The sequence below is a fragment of the Hypanus sabinus genome, chromosome 6 (assembly GCF_030144855.1).
Source record: "Hypanus sabinus isolate sHypSab1 chromosome 6, sHypSab1.hap1, whole genome shotgun sequence".
Classification (NCBI taxonomy): domain Eukaryota; kingdom Metazoa; phylum Chordata; class Chondrichthyes; order Myliobatiformes; family Dasyatidae; genus Hypanus; species Hypanus sabinus.
Window position 1 is genome coordinate 61,305,891 of NC_082711.1, and position 17,016 is coordinate 61,322,906.

The 17,016-nt window shown below is 40.5% G+C and overlaps 1 protein-coding gene across 1 annotated transcript in view; it reads left to right on the forward strand.

Annotated features, from left to right (window-relative positions):
- The window catches only part of LOC132395518 (sorcin-like), a 47,748-nt gene that overhangs the window by 29,492 nt on the left and 1,240 nt on the right, over window positions 1–17,016 (forward strand). The window contains exons 5-7 of the mRNA XM_059972259.1: window positions 5,588–5,735; window positions 6,689–6,802; window positions 13,255–13,313. Of these exons, the coding sequence (XP_059828242.1) occupies window positions 5,588–5,735; window positions 6,689–6,802; window positions 13,255–13,313 (321 nt within the window). The remainder of the gene's footprint in view (window positions 1–5,587; window positions 5,736–6,688; window positions 6,803–13,254; window positions 13,314–17,016) is intronic.

Sequence of the window (17,016 nt, forward strand, 5' to 3'; positions counted from 1 at the left end):
AGCTCTACCTTCATAAATCTCCTCATTACTTTGCCAAAAAGGCTCGATCAAATTAGTTAAACATGATTTGCCCTATACAAAGCCACACTGCTGTTCCTAATTAGGCCATGGTTTTCCAAATGCTCATAAATTCTATCCCAAAGAATTCTCTCCAGTGACTTCCCTAGCACTGGTGTATAGTTTCCACGATTATCCCAGGTACCCTTCTTGGATAATGGAACAACATTATCTACTTACTAGTCCTCTAGGACTTCATCTGTAGCTAGACAGGACATGAAGATATTGGTTAAGGCTGTAGCAATTTCATCTCTTGTGTTTCTCTCTATAACCTGAAGTATATTCCATCGAGCTCTGGTGATCTATTTACCTTACTGCTCTTTAGGAGACCCAATATTACCTCCTTGTTGAACTCAGTGCCCTAGCATATTAATATCATTGGCACTAATTAAAATCCTCTAATTAAATCCCCATCCTCTAATTAAAATCCAAACAAATTTCAGATGCTAGGAATAAGAAACATAATATATAATGGTGGAAATACCTAGAAGTATCTGTGCAATTTGGGTCCTTCAATGGTCAGTGATTCACTTCTAATCTAGTCTACTGCATTTAGTGTTCACAATATAGCTTCCTCTGAATTGGAGAAAACAGATGCAGATTGGATGATTGATTTACAGTGCATCTACATTCAATCTGAAGAAATAGTCCTTCTGGTTGCCTACCAATTTAATTCAGCATCTCACTCCCACTCCCACACCCACTCTGACCTTTCTGGCTCTTGGCTCCAGCACTGATACAGCAAATCCTGACATAAGCCTGATCAGTAATGCCTTGTGCCTGGGCACATTGCCACCTGCTAAACCCAGTATACGAATTTTCCAACTTTATATAACTCGGTCCTTCTGTTCATATGTGAATTGGCCACTTCTGCCTGTCACCCCTCTTTTTCTTTTTTCTTTCATTTATATAGTCATGTCCTAGTTGGCCATTGACAACGTTTTATATAAGAAAGGACCTTAATCTGATTTTAACAGTCCCTTAGACACATTATTCCACCCATTGCCCAAGCCACCTTCTCTGCGAACTAAACTAATTTTACTGCTTCTTTTCTCTCAATTTTGGACAATCGCAAACTTCAAACTATTTCTCTTTCCACAAATGCCATCTGGCCTCTTGAATTTTCCAATATTTTCTGTTTTTGTACCCTGTATCAGCTGTTCAGCATCAGATATAACTATCTATATTTTCAGGGTAGTTGGTGGCAAAAAGGGGAGATTTAAAAGAAGAAACAAAATAAAATTGAAGTTGCCACTGTTGAGGTAAAGTTCCTGGGACAGCTTCTTTCTTCTAGTGTCATTGTTGAGATATAACCATATAACAATTACAGCATGGAAACAGGCCATCTCGGCCCTTTTAGTCCGTGCCGAACGCTAACTCTCATCTAGTCCCACCTACCTGCACTCAGCCCATAACCCTCCATTCCTTTCCTGTCCATATACCTATCCAATTTTACTTTAAATGACAATACCAAACCTGCCTCTACCACTTCTACTGGAAGCTCGTTCCACACAGCTACCACTCTTTGAGTAAAGAAGTTCCCCCTCGTGTTACCCTTAAACTTTTGCCCCAACTCTCAACTCGTGTCCTCTTGTTTGAATCTCCTGTACTCTCAATGGAAAAAGCCTATCCACATCAACTCTATCTATCCCCCTCATAATTTTAAATACCTCTATCAAGTCCTCCCTCAACCTTCTACACTCCAAAGAATAAAGACCTAACTTTTTCAACCTTTCTCTGTAACTTGGGTGCTGAAACCCAGGTAACATTCTAGTAAATCTCCTCTGTACTCTCGCTATTTTGTTGACAACTTTCCTATAATAGATGTTTCAACTCTGCCAGTAGCTCAATTGCTTTATGGTGTGTAAACTGTGCGTGTTGGGTCTCAGCACCTCTCTCTGTAACTGGATCTGGACAACTTGATCGAAAGGCCACAGTTAATCCACGTTGGCAGAAACATCTCTAGCTCCATCACACAGAGCACCAGAGACCCTCGGTTGCATGCTCAGCTTGCTGTTGTTCACACTGCTGACGCATGACTGCACTGTTAGATCCCGTTCAAACTGAATTGTCAAGTTTGCTGATGACACAGCCATGGTTTGCCTCATCAGCCACAACAACGATGAGAGAGGAGGTAAGCAGCTGATAAAATGGTGAAAGCCCAACAGCTTGAGTTCTCGTCGTGCACAAGACCTAACAGGTGATAGTGGACTTAGCAAAGGTGCAGGGTGATCACTGCTCACGGCAGCTACATAGTTCATCTGTTGAGAAAAGTTAGGAGCACCGAGTTGCTGGGAGTGCAGACAACGGACAATCTCAATTGGTCCCTTGGCACCATCTCTTTGGTCAAGAAAGCACAGCATCGTCTCCACTTCCTGAAGAGATTGAGGCGAGTGAAGCTTCCCCACCTCAGGTTCTAATGAAATTTTACAGGAGTACCGTCAAGTGTCCTGACTAGTGACATTGTACAGGAATAGTAAAGCATCTGATTACAAGGCCCTACAAAGGATTGCGAGGACTGCAGTGACGATCATTGGGGTCTCTTCCATTTATCAGAGATTCTTTAGCCAGATGGTGGTGAATCTGTGGAATTCGTTGACACAGGCAGCTCTGGAGGCCAGGCCATTGAGTGTATTTCAGGCAGAAATTGATAGGTTCTTGATTAGTCGGGGTGTGAAAGGTTACAAGGTGAAGGCAGGAGAATGGGGTTGATAGGGAAATGGATCAGCCATGGTGGAGCAGACTTGATGAGCCGAATGGCCTAATTCTGATCGTAGTGTCTTAACAGGAGCATTGCGTACACAGGGCTCTCGGCATCCTCAATGATCTGTCCATCTGTCTTAGCAGGCAGAAGCCCCGGCCGTAAGACTTCTGATCTCCCTGCCACAATCCAGATCTTATCAGGCACGATGTGCCAACAGCATTATACTTTTTAAAACCTGTTTTGCAAATGCACTTATTATTTGTTAAAATATTTTGCCTGAAATACACTCAATGGCCAGGCCTCCAGAGCTGCCTGTGTCAACGAATTCCACAGATTCACCACCGTCCGGCTAAAGAATCTCTGATAAATGTATTATGTTTGTGAATTATATGTGCTGTGTTGTGCGTCTTGGTCTGGCGGAATGTTTCATTTGATGGCATACTTTTGTATGGTTGAATGGCAATTCAAACTTTTGACGCAAGATGTGAAAGGAACAGAGATAGTTCTAGGCTCAGCTGACACATTAACAAAACAATATTTGTGAGCCAACTAAAATCCAGTTTTTCTAGTGGGTTTCACAATCCTGAATTTTTGCTGCAACTTGTTTTATTTATGTAAAAGCAGATTGAAACAAATGGGACGAGCAAGAGAAGTAATCCTCTAAGAATAGGATACGGGGGAGTAGTGGAGTCAGGCAGTCTGTGGAGTTTAGGTGGCTTTTGAATATGCATGTGAATATGAAGAGAATGGAGGGAGATGGATGATAAAGGAGGAAAACATTTAGTATAAAATTTCCTTCTCATTTTTATTTATTATTTTCTTCAAAATGTAAAAGAATTCAGTAATGGTGTACTTGATTGCTTTCAAGCACTGAACTGAAGAGGTTACCATGGTAATAGCTACAAAGCAAATCACTGGGGCAAGAATGCAAATAGGAAATGGGTTTCATTTTTTCTTTTGATTTTCAAGTTTTGTGCATCACAGGTCCAACTTGCAATGTGTTAATAATTTCAAGTTTGACAAAATGTGAGCAATTTAAAAAAACTAAATGCATGGGATTCTGCAGATGCTTGAAATTCAGAATAACACACACAAAATTCTGAAAGAACTCAGCAAATCCAGCAGCATCTTTGGTGGGAATAAATAATCAATGTTTTGGACTGAGACTCTTTAGCAGCAATAAAACAACTGTGATTTTTGAACTAGCTGGCATGCACTTATGCAAGAATGGGAGCTCCTTCAGCATGATGAAATGACAATTGTTAGTGTTATCATTATTAATTTCTTGATTTGAGGGAGGTTGTAGTGACCTTCCAAAGATTTGCCCACCACAGTATGAACCATAGACCAAGACTGATTGTGAAGTCAGCCTCTGATCTATTGCTAGTAATCAAATCTGCAGCTAGTATTCCACCTGAGAAGATTGTTTTGAAACAAAGCTATGTCAAAATACTGCTCATGTAAGAGAAAGATGAGTTGTTTCCTGAGGTGTGTACCATCTTTGCCCTGATGCCACTGATCACTGGTCACTGATCACTGATCTGAGCTCAGGGCCCCAAAAAATCACAATACCAAAAGTGTACTTAATTTTGTCGGATGGTTTCACTTTAAAATCCCTTAGAGGAAGTATTTGATATACCTACCTGCAAGACAGTGACATGTTGAGATGGTTACTATTGATAATCACCTGAAAAAGAGTTGCATGGCACTTATAGTAATGAGTGCTTCTGCCTCAGAGCTGTCGGGCTCAGAGTTCAATTCTAGCTTTGGCTACTACCCATCTGGACTTTGCACTTTACCTAGGTGATCATGTATGCGCCTGCTGGATTGTTTAGTTTATTCCCACATCCTAAAAATCATGGTCTGTTGATTGGCAGGTTGATGGGAAGTTACTCCTTGGTGTAAGTGGGTGTGTGTAAGTCACTATAGGAAGGATGTGGAAGCATTGGAAAGGGTACAGAGGAGATTTACCAGGATGCTGCTTGGTTTAGAGAGTATGGATTATGATCAGAGATTAAGGGAGCTAGGACTTTACTCTCTGGAGAGAAGGAGGATGAGAGGAGACATGATAGAGGAAGACAAGATATTAAGAGGAATAGATAGAGCGGACAGCCAATGCCTCTTCCCCAGGGCACCACTGCTCAGTACAAGAGGACATGGGGTGGAAAGGGGTAAGGGGTGGAAAGTTCAAGGGGGATATTAGAGGAAGGTTTTTTACTCAGGAAGTGGATGGTGCATGGAATGCTCTGCCTGAGTCTGTGGTGGAGGCAGATACACTAGTGAAATTTAAGAGACTACTGGACAGGTATATGGAGGAATTTAAGGTGGAGGGTTATATGGGAGGCAGGGTTTAAGGGTCGGCACAACATTGTGGGCCAAAGGGCCTGTACTGTGCTGTATTGTTCTATGTTCTAAAACATCAAAGGGGAATAGGAGAGAGAATAAGTTGCAAAGCTACAGGAAGATAGGGGGATGGACACTATAACTGATGTGATTGTTCTGCTGTGAGCCCGTGTAGACTTGATGGGCTTATTAGCATATGAGAGTAAGTAAACTGCTGCTTAGCTTGTGAATTAAACACAACAATGTGCAAGTATTTGGAAGTCAGATGTAAGCATGTATTCCCTGCATGTATGAGCATGATTGAGTTGGGTCCCATTTCGTTCTTCACACCCATATGACTGATTTCAGAGGCAACTGTTTTGCAGACTTTAATGTACTTCTTGAAACCACATTCACAGGTTTGTACCATCTGTTTACTTGAGAATTTATGTAGTTAGAGATGATCACGGTCGGATTATTTTGTCCCTTAATGTAAATTCCTAGCGGGATATGTCTGGAACTATGGGCTTTGCAGAGTTCAAAGAACTGTGGACAGTTCTGAGCAACTGGCGGCAGAACTTTGCTACTTTCGACAGGGACAGGAGTGGAACGGTGGAGCCTCTTGAGCTACAGCAAGCTATTTCTACCATGGGTAAGGCGCTGATTCGATGATTTCTCCACTAATCTCCATATACTGCCAGAACAGTTGCTCCAACATACAAAAAAAGTTAAAATATGAATAATATCCTTACCCTTCAATTTATGATAACAAAGTCCCTCCCTGCATGGCAAGTGATGTTAAATACAGAATTACTGCATGTGGCAGCAATTAGCTGAGTGGGGAAGAGAAAATTCTGCAGCTCTGATCTTGTTACTTTTTGTTTAAGATGAAACTGCAGTACAATATGTTATTTGGTCTGTAATTAAAAGAACCCATTGACATCACTAATGTGCTTCAGGAAAGGAAATCTGCCATCCTAGCCTGGATTAGCCTGCGCAGTTTTAATTTCCCTGTTTTTTTAAAAAAAGAATATACAATGCCTTGTAAAAATATTCAGCCCCCCCCCCCCCCCAACCCTTTGTTCATATAAGTGATTGTTACAACCAGGGATTTTGATCAATTTAATTGAATTTTTATTGGTGAATCACATACTCCTTTTTCCCCACAGTAAAACCCAAAAAACGGAAAATTGCAAAAAAAAACTAACTATTCAAAAACTGAAATGTCAGCATTTCAAAAGTATTCAGCCCTGGGAAAAAGCCTCTGACTATCCACACGATCGACACCTCTCATCATCCTATGCACATCTATCAGGTCACCTCTCGTCATCTGTCGCTCTAAGGAAAAATTGAAAGAAATTTTTAAATGCTTAGGGAAATTCTCCCTAAAATCTTTCCGAATTTATTACTGGTTGGGAATTGCACTGTAATACACAAAGGTATATTTCATTATTTTCTTTTATTTTCAGCAAATCGCAGTTTTTAAAAAAAGTTGAATTACCCAGCTCTTGTACACTGCAAGCAGTACCGTCTCATTTATGTTTATCCACGGCACTGTGTAAATAATGTAACGTTTTAAAGATTTTTTCTCTTTCAATTGAATAGGGTACAGATTATCTCCACAAGGTTTGAATGGAATAATAAAGAGATATAGTACCCATGGGAAGATTTCATTTGATGACTATGTGGCCTGTTGTGTGAAACTCAGGGCTTTGACTGGTATGCATTTCCTTCTTTTGTTAATTTCAGCACATTGTAAAGCATATTGAATGACTTTGGCAACAACAATTGTCCTCCTAGTGAAACCTCTTAATATTGGTTAATTGTGCTAATAATTGCTTTTGATTTTGTGCAGTGGAATAGAAACCACAGAAAGAATAACACTCTTCATTCCTGTGTATTGATGTATTACTGCTCAGAAGATATAACTCAGTACCTGTAGTTTTCAGGTATCTTCCCTTTAACTATGTTATCCATTTATGGGAGTTGCTATAAAAACAGGTATTTTAAGCCCTCCCTGGATGTCTTGAGAATATTTAATCTTTCTGTAAGTTGGGCTGATTTTTTCATTTGAAAACTCCTCATTGCAAACCATTGCATTCTCCTGTATCTCTGAGATATTTGCTTTGTAGTGAAGCAGAGTAAATAGTGGTTTGTATTTCATTTGGCATTTTCAACAGCAGAGAATTTATTTTGCATTGTTTCAAATTAATACGGTAAATTTTATAAATGTAGATGATGGTATTTCATTCTGTTTTGATTCTTACTTTGATCAAGACCTTTTATGTAACCAAAGATTATATGACACTTCTATGCACACATTGAATCTCCATTAGTTAATGTTTGAATATTAAATGCGATTTCTTGCTTGTTTTAAGCAAAAATCATGTTTAGAGTAATTTTACATGTTTTGATCATAATTTTTAATATTAGATCGATCGTCATAATGCCTTATACGGCCACAACGTTCTCACTTCTTTCCTATTTCAGGCAAAAAAAAATGCTCTGAGCTGAAAAATAAATTACAAAGTTTTATTTTTCTTTGAACGGAAATTGAATGTTAGAAGATTATAAAGCTTTATTTTTTCTGCTGGTACCTCAGTAGTAATGTGTGTTACTGGAAACTGAAAGGTGAACAATAGTTTTAAGGGCATAATGTACATGCAATGATTTTTGATATTATCATAATCATCCTTTTCTAAATGATTACATAGTGCTATCTCAGTCACAATATGATTTTTATTCATCTCTTAGAAGACTAATGAATAGTTCGTTGAGACAGTTCATTTTAAAATTTTGGTTCAATTCCTGCCGCCATCTATAAGGAGGTTGTTGTTTTTCCTATGACAGCGTGGGAATCCTCTGGTGCTCCAGGTTTTCTCCCACATTCCAAACATGTTATGGGTTAGGGTTATTAAGTTATAGACAAGCTATTTTCCCCCAAGCCATCAGACTCCTCAATGCTCAGAGTCTAGACTGACATCTACATCACTTATTATTGTAATTTGTCCTCTACTGTGCCTATTGTCTTGCTTATTAATTATTGTACTGCTTTGTGCACTGTTTTGTGCACTTTATTTAGTCCTGTGCCTGTCTGAAGTCTAGTGCAGTTTTTATGTTGTTTTACATAGTTAGCCTTGTGCTGTCTCATAGAAACATAGAAAATAGGTGCAGGAGTAGGCCATTCAGCCCTTCGAGCCTGCACCGCCATTCAGTACGATCATGGCTGATCATCCAACTCAGAACCCTGTACCTGCTTTCTCTCCATACCCCCGATCCCTTTAGCTACAAGGGCCATATCTAACTTCCTCTTAAATATAGCCAATGAACCGGCCTCAACTGTTTCCTGTGGCAGAGAATTCCACAGATTCACCACTCTCTGTGTGAAGAAGTTTTTCCTCATCTTGGTCCTAAAAGGCTTCCCCTTTATCTTTAAACTGTGACCCCTTGTTCTGGACTTCCCCAACATCGGAAACAATCTTCCTGCATCTAGCCTGTCCAATCCCTTTAGAATTTTATACGTTTCAATAAGATCCCCCCTCAATCTTCTATATTCCAGTGAGTATAAGCCTAGTCAATCCAGTCTTTCTTAATATGAAAGCCCTGCCATCCCAGGAATCAATCTGTACTCCCTCTATGGCAAGAATGTCTTTCCTCAGCTTAGGGGACCAAAACTGCACACAATATTCTTGGTGCGGTCTCACCAAGGCCTTGTACAACTGCAGTAGAACCTCCCTGCTCCTGTACTCAAATCCTTTTGCTATGAATGCCAACATACCATTTGCCTTTCTCACTGCCTGCTGTACCTGCATGCCCACCTTCAATGACTGGTGTACAATGACACCCAGGTCTCGTTGCATCTCCCCTTTTCCTAATCGGCCACCGTTCAGATAATAATCTGTTTTCCTGTTCTTGCAACCAAAGTGGATAACCTCACATTTATCCACATTAAATTGCATCTGCCATGAATTTGCCCATTCACCTAACCTATCCAAGTCACCCTGCATCCTCTTAGCATCCTCCTCACAGCTAACACCGCCACCCAGCTTCATGTCATCCGCAAACTTGGGGATGCTGCATTTAATTCCCTCGTCTAAATCATTAATATATATTGTAAACAACTGGGGTCCCAGCACTGAGCCTTGCGGTACCCCACTAGTCACTGCCTGCCATTCTGAAAAGGTCCCGTTTACTCCCACTCTTTGCTTCCTGTCTGCCAACCAATTCTCTATCCACATCAATACCATACCCCCAATACCGTGTGCTTTAAGTTTGCACACTAATCTCCTGTGTGGGACCTTGTCAAAGCCTTTTGAAAATCTAAATATACCACATCCAGTGGCTCTCCCCTATTCACTCTACTAGTTACATCTTCAAAAAATTCTATAAGATTCGTCAGACATGATTTTCCTTTCACAAATCCATGCTGACTTTGTCTGATGATTTCACCTCTTTCCAAATGTGCTGTTATCACATCTTTGATAACCGACTCTAGCATTTTCCCCACCACTGATGTCAGACTAACCGGTCTATAATTCCCCGGTTTCTCTCTCCCTTTTTTAAAAAGTGGGGTTACGTTAGCCACCCTCCAATCCTCAGGAATTAATCCAGAATCTAAGGTGTTTTAAAAAATTATCGCTAATGCATCGACTGTTTCTTGGGCTATTTCCTTAAGCACTCTGTGATACAGACCATCTGGCCCTAGGGATTTATCTGCCTTTAATCCCTTCAATTTACCTAACACCACTTCCCCACTAACATGTATTTCCCTCAGTTCCTCCATCCTATTAGACCCTCGGTCCCTTACTATTTTCGGAAGATTATTTATGTCCTCCTCAGTGAAGACAGAACCAAAGTAGTTATTCAATTGGTCTGCCATGTCTTTGTTCCCTATGATCAATTCACCTGTTTGACTGTAAAGGACCTACATTTGTCTTGACCAATCTTTTTCTTTTCACGTATCTGTAAAAGCTTTTACAGTCAGTTTTTATGTTCCCTGCCAGCTTTCTCTCATAATCTTTTTTTCCCTTTCCTAATTAAGCCCTTTGTCTTCCTCTGCTGGTCTCTGAATTTCTCTCAGTCCTCAGGTGTGCCGCTTTTTTTTTGCTAATTTATATGTTTCTTCTTAGGACTTGATACTATCCCTAATTTCCCTTGTCAGCCACAGGTGCACTACCTTCCCGGTTTATTCTTTTGCTAAACTGGGGTGAACAATTGTAGTTCATCCATGCAATCTCTAAATGCTTGCCATTGCATATCCACCGTCAACCCTTTAAGTATCATTTGCCTGTCTATCTTAGTTAATTCATGTCTCATACCTTCAAAGTTACCCTTCTTTAAGTTCAGAACCTTTGTTTCTGAATTAACTATGTCACTCTCCATCTTAATGAAGAATTCCACCATATTACGGTCACTCTTACCCAAGGGGCCTCGCACGACAAGATTGCTAACTAACCCTTCCTCATTGCTCAATACCCAATCTAGAATGGCCTGCTCTCCAGTTGGTTCCTCGACATATTGGTTCAGAAAACCATTCTGCATACATTCCAAGAAATCCTCTTCCTCAGCACACTTATCAATTTGGTTCACCCAGTCTATATGTAGATTGAAGTCACCCATTATAACTACTGTTCCTTTATTGAACGCATTTCTAATTTCCTGTTTAATGCCATCCCCAACCTCACTACTACTGTTAGGTGGCCTGTACACAACTCCCACCAGCGTTTTCTGCCCCTTAGTGTTATGCAGTTCTACCCATATCGATTCCACATCCTCCAGGCTAATGTCCTTCCTTTCTATTGCGTTAATCTCCTCTCTAACCAGCAATGCTACCCCACCTTTCCTTTCCTGTCTGTCCCTCCTGAATATTGAATATCCCTGGATGTTGAGCTCCCATCCTTGGTCACCCTGGAGCCATGTCTCTGTGATCCCAACTATATCATATTCATTAATAACTATCTGCACATTCAATTCATCCACCTTATTATGAATGCTCCTCGCATTGACACACAAAGCCTTCAGGCTTGTTTTTACAACACTCTTAGCCCTTATACAATTATGTTGAAAAGTGGCTCTTTTTGCTTTTTGCCCTGGTTTTGCCTGCCTGCCGCTTTTACTTTTCACCTTACTACTTTTTGTTTCTACCCTCATTTTACACCCCTCTGTCTCTCTGCACTTGTTCCCATCCCCCCTGTCACATTAGTTTAAAGCCTCCTGAACAGCAGTAGCAAATACTCCCCCTAGGACATTGGTTCCAGTCCAGCCCAGGTGCAGACTGTCCTGTTTATACCAGTCCCACCTCCCCTAGAACTGGTTCCAATGCCCCAGAAATTTGAATCCCTCCCCCTTGCACCATTTTTCAAGCCACATATTCATCTGAAATATCCTCCTATTTCTTCTCTGACTAGCACATGGCACTGGTAGTAATCCAGAGATTATCACCTTTGTGGTCCTACATTTTACTTTATCTCCTAACTCCCTAAATTCACCTTGTAGGACCTCATCCCGTTTTTTACCTATATCGTTGGTACCTATGTGCACCACGACCACTGGCTGTTCACCCTCCCATTCCAGAATGTCCTGCAGCCGCTCAGAGACATCCTTGACCCTTGCACCAGGGAGGCAACATACCATCCTGGAGTCTCGTTTGCGGCCGCAGAAATGCCTATCTATTCCCCTTGCAATCGAATCCCCTATCACTATAGCTCTCCCACTCCTTTTCCTTCCCTCCTGTGCCGCAGAGCCACCCATGGTGCAGTGAACTTGGCTGCTGCTGCCTTCCCCTGATGAGACATCTCTCCCAACAGTATCCAAAACAGTATATCTGTTTAGGAGGGAGATGACCTCAGGGGACTCCTTCACTACCTGTCTACTGCTACATTGTCTAGTGGCCACCCCTTCCCTTTCTGCCTGTGTAGCCTTTACCTGCGGTGTGGCCAACTCACTGAACATGCTATTCACGACTTTGTCAGCATCGCGGATGCTCTAGTATGAATCCAATCGCAGCTCCAGACGCTCAATGCGGTCTGCCAGAAGCTGCAGTTGGACACACTTCCTGCACACATAGTCGTCAGGGATACTGGAAGTATCCCTGATTTCCCAGATGCTACAGGATGAACAAACCACGGGACTGATCTCAGCTGCCATGACCTACCCAATACTTGCCTCAACTTTTGAAACTTTCTCCTTTTGAAAGGAACTTACCCAGCCTTACCTCACTTGGAGTGAAGCTTGTCCTCAGCCTCTTCTCGTCGAAGCCTCGATTGCCCAATCAGCTGCTTTCTGCTGAGTCTGAGCTATTCAAATCTTGATTGTCTAATCAACAGCTTTCTGCTGAGCTATTCAAATCTTGATTGACTTGATTGCACAGTCCAACTGCCAAAATTGCCAGAATCTCTCGAGTCAAAGCCTCAAATCTCCACTCCTTCACTGGCCCACTCATTCACTGGCCACTTTCATAGTCTAGTTTTGTTTTGTGTTGTTTCATGTAGCACCAGGGTACGGGAGGAACATTGTTCTGTTTTTACTGTTTACTATACCAGCAGTTCATGGTTGAAATGACGATAAACTTGACTTGAATTGACACTGGGGCATGTTTTAGCATGATGATACTTGCGGGCTGCTCCCAGCACATTCCTGGACTATGTTGGTTATGGATGCAAAACATGTATTTCTTTGTATGTTTTGATGTACATGTGATAAATAAAGCTTCTTTATCTTTACCTTGAAGCTGCATTTCTTCATGTTTATACTGAATTTTATAGCCTTTTTAAGAAATGTATAAACAAATGCTTTAGTTTTCCATATAATAAGATCAGGTTGTAAGATTGTGCTTGCCTACGTTATCAATAGTCTTTTATCCGGTAATGAACATCTGATGGAGAAAACGTCAAGCAAGCACTATTATTATATTCTTTAGTTGTTTGTGCTTTAAATTTGTGTCTGTGTTTACATTGTGAGCATTTGCTTCATGTTAGCTGGTGGCAATTGCAAAGGATAAGGATTTCAAAAGAGAGCTCTTTTAATTATTTTAAAATAAAGTTTAGGAACATGTTCCTGGTGTTAGTATGTTAATATAGGGGTTGATAGCTTCATTATGCATTTTGCAGATCTCCCATTTTCTTATTTGGTGTTGGTAATTTTAATCTGTTTTACATTTTTTTCATTGTCAGATGCCTTCAGAAGAAGAGATGGTTCTCAGCAAGGGGTTGTCAGTTTTGCCTATGATGATGTGAGTAAAGAATTATGCTATTGTATTCATGAAAATAGTGGGGAAGCAAAACTTATAAACTCCATTGCCAGAGAGATATGAGTGCCAAGGTAGCATGGTGGTTAGCATGACGCTATTACTTGGGGCAGCGGAGTTCTGAGTTCATTTCTGGGGCCATCTGTAAGAAGTTTGTATGTCCTTCTCGTCCCATGAGTGTGTGGTTTCCTTTGGGTGCTCCAGTTAAAATAAAATTTATTATCAAGGTACATACATGTCACCCTGAGATTCATATTCTTGCAGACAATCACAGTAAATACAAGAAACACAATAGAATCAATGAAAGACCACTGCCAACTGGACAGACAAACGATCAACATGCAAAAGACAACAACTTGTGCTCGCACAAAAAGAGAAATAAAAGATAAGAAAAATATATCAGGAACATGAGACGAAGAGCCCTTGAAAGTGAGTCGATCGGCTGCGGGAACAGCTCAGTGATGGGGCAAGTGAAGTTATTGCCTCTGGTTCAAGAACCTGATGGTTGAGGTGTAATAATTGTTCCTGAACCTGTTGGTGAGGGTCCTGAGACTTCTGTACCACCATCCTGTTGGCAGCAGTGAGAAGAAAGCATGGCCTGGGTGGTGGGAGTCCTTGATGATGGATGTTGCTGTGACACTTATTGTAGTGGGTATCCACTACTTTTTCTTCGCTTTTCCATTAAAGGGCATTGGTGTTTCCATGTCAGGTTGTGATGCATCCATTCACTATACTCCCCACCACACATGTATAGAAGTTTGTCGAATCCTTACAAACTTCGAAGGAGTGGCTCATGAACTTCCAGTTTCCTCCACCTGAAGTCAATAATCAGCTCCTTGGTTTTACTGACATTGAGTGAAAGCTGGTTATTGTGGCATCTCTCAGTCAGATTTTCAGTCTCTCATATTCCAAAGACATTGGTTAATAGGTACAGTCAGCCCTCCATATCTGTGGGGGTTTAGTTCCAGGACCCCCTGCAGATACCAAATTCTGCAGATGCTCGAGTCCAGTATATAAAATGGTGTAGTATTTGCATATAACCGACGCACATCCTCCCGTATACTTTAAATCATCTCTAGATTACTTATAATACCTTATACAATGTAAATGCTATGTAAATTGTTGTTATACTGTATTGTTTAGGGAATAATGACAAGGAAAAAAAAGTTTGTATATGCTCAGTACAGCTGCAACCATCATAGCTCTTCTGGGAACACTGATGCTGCCTCAGCATCAGCCGATGCTGATTCTCCCATGACCTTTAAGTTCTTGAGGCTGTAGTGCTTTACATAGCTAGCCAGCCATCCCTTACTAGCCTTAAACTCCTTCCTCTTGCTCACAAGTTGCGAATGAACGAGAGGCGAGGAAAACAATGCTCAAACAAGGAGTAATATTTTTAATCATCTCTAGATTACAGTACTTTGCACTCCCTCTTAGCCTTTGAGGAATTGCTTTGACCACTTAATTGCTTTTTAGGAGGCATTTTATCACAGAAACAAAGGGTGCACACAACACAAGTAGCAACCAAATGAGATGTGAGGCAAACAATGAGTGCTTCCGGGGTTTTTTTTATCCCGATCTGTGGTTGGTTGAATCCCTGGATACGGAGGGCCAACTGAATTGGAAATTGTCTTGTGATTAAGCTAGGTGTATAATCAGAATCAGAATCAGACTTTAATCGCCAAGTACCTGTACACATACAAGGAATTTACTTCTGGCAGATGTCTCTCTGCTCATAACAGATCATAAATATAAATGAATGGTGCAGCTCATTGGGCTGGAAGGGCCTGTTTGCACTGTATGTAAAATAAAATAAGATCATTTTCAGTTAAATAACCAAGTAAATGGGTTAAATCAGATTGTGCAGTGCATCTTTGAAGACATTTACATCATCAAATACTAACTCATAGATATCAGTACAAGTTGAAATCTTTTGGGCAGATGAGTTCAGCAAAGGCAAGCAGGAGACAAGTCACTTTTCAAAAATGTTCATCTAAATTTAAAATTATTTAGACTTGCAAAATCAATAGAAAGTATTACATTTTCAAAATGAAAATATAAAAATAAAATATTAATTTCAACACATTAGATTGAAACTCTAAGCAGAACACTTGCTCTTCTATAAGGTTAGCAGGCTTATTTAAATCACTGTTATGGCAGTTCTCTCTGCTGAAGTTGAAGTCGAAGTCCTGAGGTAAAGTATATCAGGAGACAGGTATTAGCAAATTGCTGCTCTGAGACTGAAGTTGACCTTTAGTTGTGCTGGCATTTGAGCTTTTCAGATTTCTAAAATTTTTGAGCATGTGTACACTGAAGTCAGAGATAACAACAGCTAATGATCAACAATTTCCTTTAGAACAGGCAGCCACTGGTCGGCAGGATTTGGCTGAATAACATTTTGCATTTAATGTTGGTTTAGGATTAATTCGGTATAAACTTGTTTTCCAATTAATTGTTTTATTGTAAAAATGTCATAATGGGGGGAAGTAACTGAGCTTCTGTTCAGCTGAAATTTTAGTCACCTAAGTTTTCAAAGACATTTCTAAAATGTGAGATGGACAGAAAATTCACCTGTGGTGGATCTTCGTGTATATCTGATAAGACCTAGAAGCAGAATTTGGCCGTTCTATCATGGCTGATTTATTATCCTTCTCAACCCCATTCTTCTGCCTTCTACCTATAATCTTTCTTGGCCTGATTATTCAAGACCCTATTAACCTCTGCTTTAAAAAGACTCGATGAATTGGCCTCCGCAGATGTCTGTGCCAAAGAATTCCATGGATTCACCACCCTCTGGCTAAAGAAATTACTCCTCATCGCTGTTCTAAATAGACTTTACTCAATTTTGAGATTCTGGTCCTAGGCTCCTCACTATAGGAAACATCTGCCCTTCATTCTCCTCAACTCCAGCAATTACAGGTCCAGAGCCATCAAAAGGTCCTCCCATGTTAACCCTTTCATTCCTGGGATCATTCTCGTGAACCTCTTCTGGACTCTCTCCAATGCCAGCACATCCCTTTTTAGATAAATGGCCCAAAACTGCTCAAAATACTCCAAATACAGTTTGACCAATGCCTTGTAAAGGACTCCCAAGTCCTTCTGCACCTCTGATTTTTGAATTACTTCTTATTTACAAAATAGGCCATGCCTTCATTCCTTCTGCCAATGTGCATGGCCATGCACTACCCTACATTACATTCTATCAGCTGCTGCTTTGTCCATTTGAGACAACCTGGTTCCTGTCCTTTCTTCATATCATCGGAAAAAATGCCTCTGCAACCAAGTTTTCTTAGCATTTGTGGGTAATATTACAATCAACTCAACTTTGAGACAAATCTCAACTCCCTATCTCATCATGAAGCCTTTACTATTAATTTCTATCTATCCAATAAAAGCAGCTGGATTGTTGTAAAAGCTGAATTTGCTCTCCTGGGGAGCTGGATGTTAGGAGGCTGTGATGGGCAAGCTTGTGGGACCCCTCCCCCCAACTAGTTAGCTCATTACAACATAATATCAAAGTACATGGAAGATGTAAACCATTTTCACTTGTAAGTAGTATATTTTAATGCAAGTATTTTGTGTATGGGAAGTTGGAGGATTTTATGAATGTAGCAAAAGTCAAAAACTGACATGTTTTCTCACTGAAATAAACCAGCATATGTTAGTATAACTGATTTTGACAAATACC